Source organism: Meles meles, unplaced genomic scaffold (genome assembly GCF_922984935.1).
Source record: "Meles meles unplaced genomic scaffold, mMelMel3.1 paternal haplotype, whole genome shotgun sequence".
NCBI lineage: Eukaryota > Metazoa > Chordata > Mammalia > Carnivora > Mustelidae > Meles > Meles meles.
Window position 1 is genome coordinate 326,375 of NW_025721184.1, and position 7,553 is coordinate 333,927.

At 35.0% G+C, this 7,553-nt stretch overlaps 1 protein-coding gene across 1 annotated transcript; it reads left to right on the plus strand.

Annotated features, from left to right (window-relative positions):
• Nucleotides 1–5,759: 5,759 nt before the first annotated feature.
• Nucleotides 5,760–6,698, plus strand: LOC123936082 (olfactory receptor 2L8-like; the record flags this gene model as incomplete). The annotated part of the gene is made up of 1 exon (XM_045996854.1): nt 5,760–6,698. A coding segment is annotated over one exon (939 nt), but the record flags the coding sequence as incomplete, so codon positions are not given.
• Between the last annotated feature and the right edge of the window lie 855 nt (nt 6,699–7,553).

The following is a 7,553-nucleotide window of genomic DNA, read 5'->3' on the forward strand; positions in this document are numbered from 1 at the left end:
CTGTTTTTGTGTTTTAAGTTTGAGAGTTCTTTATAGATCCTGGATATCAACCTATTGTCTGTACTGTCATTTGAAAATATCTTCTGCCATTCCGTAGGATGCCTTTTTGTTTTGTTGACTATTCCTTTGCTGTGCAGAAGCTTTTGATCTTGATGAAGTCCCAAAAGTTCATTTTCGCTTTTGTTTCCTTGGCCTTTGGAGACATACCTTGAAAGAAGTGGCTGTGGCTGATATCAAAGAGGTTACTGCCAATGCTCTCCTCTAGGATTCTGATGGATTCCTGTCTCACATTGAGGTCTTTTATCCATTTCGAGTTTATCTTTGTTGACAGTGTAAGAAAATGGTCTAGTTTCATTCTTCTACAGATAGCTGTCCAGTTTTCCCAGCACCATTTCTTGAAGAGACTGTCCTTTTTTCCATTGTATATTTTTCCTGTTTTGTCGAAGATTATTTGACCATAGAGTTGAGGTTCCATATCTGGGCTCTCCACTCTGTTCCACTGGTCTATGTGTCTATTTTTATGCCAGTACCATGCTGTCTTGGTGATACAACTTTATACAGCTTTATAGTACAGCTTGAAATCAGGTAACGTGATGTCGCCAGTTTTGTTTTTGTTTTTCAACATTTTCTTAGCAATTCGGGGTCTCTTCTGATTCCATACAAATTTTAGGATTATTTGCTCCAGCTCTTTGAAAAATACTGGTGGAATTTTGATCGGAATGGCATTAAAAGTATAGGTTGCTCTAGGCAGTATAGACATTTTAACAATGTTTATTCTTCCGATCCAAAAGCATGGAATGGTCTTCCATCTTTTTGTGTCTTCTTCAATTTCTTTCATGAGTGTTCTGTAGTTCCTCGAGTACAGATCCTTTACCTCTTCAGTGAGGTTTATTCCCAGGTATCTTATGGTTCTTGGTGCTAGAGTAAATGGAATCGATTCTCTCATTTCCCTTTCTGTGTTTTCACTGTTAGTGTATAAGAAAGCCACTGATTTCTGTACATTGATTTTGTATCCTGCCACGTTACTGAATTGCTGTATGAGTTCTAGTAGTTTGGGGGTGGAGTCTTTGGGGTTTTCCATATAAAGAATCATGTCCTCTGTGAAGAGAGAGAGTTTGACTTCTTCCTTGCCAATTTGGATACCTTTTATTTCTCTTTGTTGTCTGATTGTCGTTGCTAGGACTTGTAATACTATGTTGAACAAGAGTGGTGAGAGTGGGCATCCTTGTCGTGTTCCTGATCTCAATGGGAAAGCTGCAAGCTTTTTCACATTGAGGATGAAATTTGCTATGGGTCTTTCATAGATCGATGTTATGAAGTTCAGGAATGTTCCCTCTATCCCTATACTTTGAAGCGTTTTCATCAGGAACGGATGCTTGATTTTGTCAAATGTTTTTTCTGCATCAATTGCGAGGACCATGTAGTTCTTCTTTCTTCTCGTATTGATTTGTTCAATCACACTGATTGATTTGCGAATGTTGAACCATCCTTGCAACCCAGGGATGAATCCCACCTGGTCATGGTGGATAATCTTTTTTTTGTTTTTAATTAATTTATTTATTTTTATTTGTTTATTTACAGCATAACAGTGTTCATTGTTTTGGCATCACACCCAGTGCTCCATGCAGTACGTACCCTCCCTATTACCCACCACCTGGTTCCTCAACCTCCCACCCCCCCAACCCCCCCGCTGCCCCTTCATAACCCTCTGGTTGTTTTTCAGAGTCCATAGTCTCTCATGGTTCATCTCCCCTTCCAGTTTCCTTCAACTCCCTCTCCTCCTCTCTTCTCTTATTGATTTGTTCTATCACATTGATTAATTTGCGAATTTTGTACCAACCTTGCAACCCAGGGATGAATCCCACCTGGTCATGGTGGATAATCTTTTTAATGTGCTACTGGATCCTGTTTGCTAGGATCTTGTGGAGAATCTTAGCATCCATATTCATCAGTGATATTGGTCTGAAATTTTCCTTTTTGGTAGGGTCTTTTCCTGGTTTGGGGATCAGGGTAATTCTGGCTTCATAAAAAGATTCTGGAAGTTTTCCTTCTGCCTCAATTTTTTGAAACAGCTTCAGAAGAATTGGTGTTATTTCTTCTTTGAATGTTTGGTAGAATTCCCCAGGGAATCCTTCAGGTCCTGGGCTCTTGTTTTTTGGGAGGAAACACCCCCTCTTAATATTTCTTGTAGTGCTGGCTTGCCGGTCACATATTCTTTTAATCCTTTCTGGTTTTGGAAGCTCTTTTTCTCTCCATCCATTTTGAATGTCCATCTTGATGGATAAAGCATTCCTGTCTGCATGGTCTTCATATTTAGTAAGCTGAATATGTCTTGCCAACCCTTTCCTGATTGCCACATCTTTGTAGACAGGTCTGACATTATTCTGATGGACTTTCCTTTGTAAGTAAAGAATCTTCCCCCTAGCTCTTCTTAGGAATGCTTGTCTAAAGTTATGATTCATGAATTTCACAATCAAATGTCTGGGGGTCTTCCTAGATTCGTTGAACTCGGGACCTTTCTGCCTATAGGACAGGAACATTTTTCCATTCCCCAGATAAGGGAAATTTTCATCCAGAATTTCTTCAACTATATTTTCTAGTCTTCTCTCTTTCTCCTCCCTCTCAGGGATCCCAATAATTCTGACATTGGAACATTTCATGGTATTACTTATTTTGTTTTCATGAATTCTAAGCTGTTTGTCCAGGCCTCCTCCTGATCCTTCTTTTCTTTCAGTTTATCTTCTATATCACTAATTCAATCTTCTGTCTCTCTTAACCTGTTAGAGAATTTAGATTATATTGCATCTCAGGGTCTCCTATATCTCTCCCATCTTATCCCTCCTGTGAGACACAACTATTATTTTATAATTGTTACCTAAATATTAAGAGATAAGATAGGATTAAATTTAAATAATCATTTAATATAAAGCTACCTGCATCAATATATGGAACATCTAAGTTAAGGCAGAAAATTGGAAGAATTCATTTAAATATCTGAATCTTTGTTTATCATCTGTAGACATCTGTAAACATATTGGATGGTTATGGGAACCTCAAGAGCCATTGATCAGGATTAAAGAAAATTTATTCCTGGAACAAATCTTGATACATGTCAGGTTCCATCCACTGGAGATGGTCAATGAAAATGTATAGTTCTATCTTCTCTTCCATGTATGGACCTTGTTTGTGTTCGAGACTTAGTTCTCCAACTCACTAAGAAAACATCTTCTTTCCCTTTTTCTCAACCAAATATAGTCAGTAATGCTGATGCCAAACCCAAAAGTTCTGGTGAAGTTTAAAAGACTGAGCCAGTACAAGTCCTTTGCAAATAGTGTAAATTGATTAGTTTCATTATATCATTGGGTAAAATAAAAATATAAGGGGAATTAATCTATTTTACATAAAAATATAGAGCTTGATAGTAGTTATTAAGGAGGGCATGTATTGCATGGAGCACTGGATGTGGTGCATGAACAATGAATCTTGGAACACTGAAAAAATAAAATTAAAAAAAAATTTAAAAATTAAAACATAAATAAATAATAAAAGTCATTCTCCCACTACTCATTCCTCTTGATGACCAAGGGAAATATTTCAAATTATTCTACATTTTTTTCCATACTTCCTCACCATTTTAAATAATATGCTTATGTTGTAATGCTTGATTCCTATATCCCAAATCCATATCATTTGTAACTTGGGCCACTCTGGATGACATGTCACTCCCTCCCTACATTATCGAACTGCTCCTCTTCCCTGTCTTCCATCCTCTCAACATAGTTACATTCCACTTTATGTTTGAGGACATGCAATGATGACATTCTACCATCTTCTAGATTTTATAGTTTGCATATAAAAGATATAACAATATTGTGAAACATGATGCTATTTGATATGGGTCACCTCATATATTTTTTCTCATATTACCGTAATTTCTCTTAAGAATATTTTAGCATATTTATCTAGCTGATATTGGAGTTATCAAAAAAATTTTAAGAATATATTTAGTATTTTCAAGAAAATATTATTTAATAAACTATTTCTCAGTTATTTTTCTGTTTCCCTTGCATCCTCTTTGAACATTGCAACTAATATAATGGTTCTGAAAAAAAAGGTTTTAATAATAATATTCACCTCACAATAAATAAATATATTTGCCAAAAATAAATCAATGCCATATGGATTTATAAGAATGCCTATAATTCTATGATGGGTCATTTTACATTATTCCTCTCACTCTCCTAAATGTAAACTTCTATGTTTGGATGCTACTTTTTGTAGCTTTTCATCAATTTATCTTTTAAAACTTTCATTAAATTCATTATATTAATTACTATTCTTTATTTCCCATTAGTGTTTTTTTTTTTAATTTGGTACTTCATTTTGTATAATACATGACATTTTTGCTTCAGATTTAAAAACTTCTCATATTTGTCTGAAGACATCAGCTTTTTTGTAAAGGTTTCTTACTTTTATCCCAGTCATTTTTAACTCAATGTGTGTGTATTCGTGTGTGTGTGTGTGTGTGTGTGTGTGTGTGTGTGTGTGTGTGTTTGTGTGTATATCTATCTTTCCTATAAAGATTTCTTTAACAGTCTGATGGCTTTGGTCCTAGAAAAGTATGAGAGACTAAAGCACTACAATTTTTTCTAGGCATAACATGCTGGGCTTTACTCACTAATGGTATGTCTTCTGGAGAAGGTTCTCCCCACTCATTATCACCTAGACATTCTCAAAATGTAGTTTCTTCCCCTTTTAAATGTCAATCCTTAAAATTTCTTCACCCAAAATGTTCTTAACATTTTTATCTCTAATCCTCTCTCTGTTCCCATTCCCACTTTATTTAAAATCATACAGGTTTACTTCTTTATTATTAGTTGAATTTTATAACAGGGGGTAATACGTCTTTGGGTTAAAATCTCACACTTATCTAGAAATGGAAAGAGTTTTAAAATAAAAAACGGGAGGGAAAAAGGAATGAGTAAAGAAAAGTGACAGTGCAATGCATGATTTTATATAGCTAATGAGAAGCAGATAGAACACATCTTTTTAGAAAATTTGAACTGTCATGGAAGCTCAAAAAATTGGAAAACAGTTTCGCAATGAAAGAGTTTCTTTAAATTAGATAATTTAAATTTTGAAAGATGGAGAAGAAGAAATCAGGTTTACATAAATTATACTTGACAATAGTTATTCATTGTAGATTTCTGGGAAAATAGATGGACATAATTATGGTTAAGATCTAAAAAACCTGATTTGACAAGTTTTTTGGGGGGAATTACAAAAAAAGAGTATATTCTGCAGCATGACTTTACAAGCTACTAGACTTTTGGAAATATTGGGGCTTAATCATAAAAAATCATTGCCTCAGGATCATAAAATGTATTCAAGTATGGGTCTGTAATATACACATTTACATTGATTTACAATGCATACATAAAAAGAGTAAGTTCTGGAGATATAAATTAACAGAAAAATAAAAATATATGCATCTTAATAAAGTCATTACAGAAATATATTACTATTACAAATTTACAATTTCTGTGACATATTTTGTAGACAAATGTATGCCTCATCAAAATTTTATCTATGAGGCAAAAAACTGACTAATTTGTTTTCTCAATGTATGTGTTATTTTTTTTAACATCTGTAAGTTTTCCTGAATAAATCATGGTAGAACTAAAATAACGAGTTAATAAGAGATTATCTTTCTGTACTTAATATGTGTCTCTCTTTAGGGAAAACTAAAGTAATGTCCTTTGGAAAATATTAACCAAACATCAACTGATTTCTTCTTATTGGGGTTATTCCCACCATCAAGAATTGGCCTGTTTTTCTTCATTCTCAGTTTTCTCATTTTCCTAATGGCTCTGTTTGGAAACCTGTCCATGATCATCCTCATCCTCCTGGACACCCATCTTCACACACCCATGTATTTTCTACTTAGTCAGCTCTCCCTGATGGACCTGAGCTTCATCTCCACCATTGTCCCCAAGATGGCTTCTGATTATCTCTCTGGAAAGAAATCTATTTCTTTCATTGGGTGTGGAATTCAGAGTTTCTTCTTCATTACTTTAGCTAGTGCAGAAGGATTAATATTGGCCTCTATGGCCTATGATCGTTACATGGCAATTTGTTTTCCTCTCCATTATCCCATTCGTATGAGCAAAAGAGTATGTGTGTTGATGATAACAGGATCTTGGATCATGGGCTCAATCAACTCCTGTGCCCACACTGTGTATGCGTTCCATATACCCTACTGTCGATCCAGAACCATCAATCATTTCTTCTGTGATGTCCCTGCCATGTTGACGCTGGCCTGCATGGACACCTGGGTCTATGAATACACAGTGTTTGTGAGCACCACCCTCTTCCTTGCATTTCCTTTCATTGGCATTGCATGTTCCTATGGCCGAGTTCTCCTTGCCATCTGCCGTATGCAGTCAACAGAAGGGAGAAAGAAGGCCTATTCGACCTGCAGTACCCACCTCACTGTGGTGACTTTTTACTATGCACCCTTTGTTTACACTTATCTACGCCCAAGATCCTTTCAATCTCCCAGAGAGGACATGGCCCTGGCCGTCTTCTATACCATCCTGACCCCAATGCTCAACCCCATAATCTACAGCCTGAGAAAAAAGGAGGTGATGGGGGCCCTGAAAAGAGTGATTCTGAGGTTCTGCTATGTAGAAATATAACAAAGTTCCCACTAGTTCTGTTACTTAGAAGTATATTAATTTCACCTTGTATACTCCTTAAGAGCAATGCCATTCCAGGATTGAATACAGGGATCGTATTAACCTAGAAAACTAAAATAATTGATATTTACCAAAATAATGACATATCCCAAACACTCCTTTTGTTTTCTATCTGGTAACTTGTTAATAAATGTAAAGAGCATACATTTTCCCTTAACTTGTGTGTAAAAAGGTTTTATTAGTACATTGAAATGACATTGGAAGTAGTACAACTTGATGGTATTCTTAATTATAATAGTTCTAATATACTTAGGATACCTTCCTGAGTGGCTAAAATAAAGAGAATGGAACAAGAAATATTATAATATATATAAATATGTAAGTTTAATTTCAAATAAAGTTTACACTTGACTAGTCAATATTGATTCTCTTCTTTCCTGATTTTCAGGGGAAATGATACAACAATTAGCCAAAGTCCTCTGCATGGAATTAGATATCTTTATAAGTTTATCTATTTTATGAGCAGGACGCTGGAAGTACCTAGAAGAAATCTAAGAAAGCAATTTACCAGGGATCTACATTGTTAGGATAAATAATTATGATTGTGAAGATGTAAATGGACTATGGAAAATTGAAAGCCATTTTCTAAAAGTATTGATAGGATTTATGTACTATTTTGTGAAGATTAATCAATCAGATCCACTCCCCAGTGATAGTTGAAAACCCTCATATTTACAGCCCAAAAAGTTATTATTAACATTTCAAAAGACAATTCCTTTTATGAGCATTCCATTATATATTTTGTGCTCTTATTTTTTTTAAAGATTTTATTTATTTGACAGAGAGAGACACAGA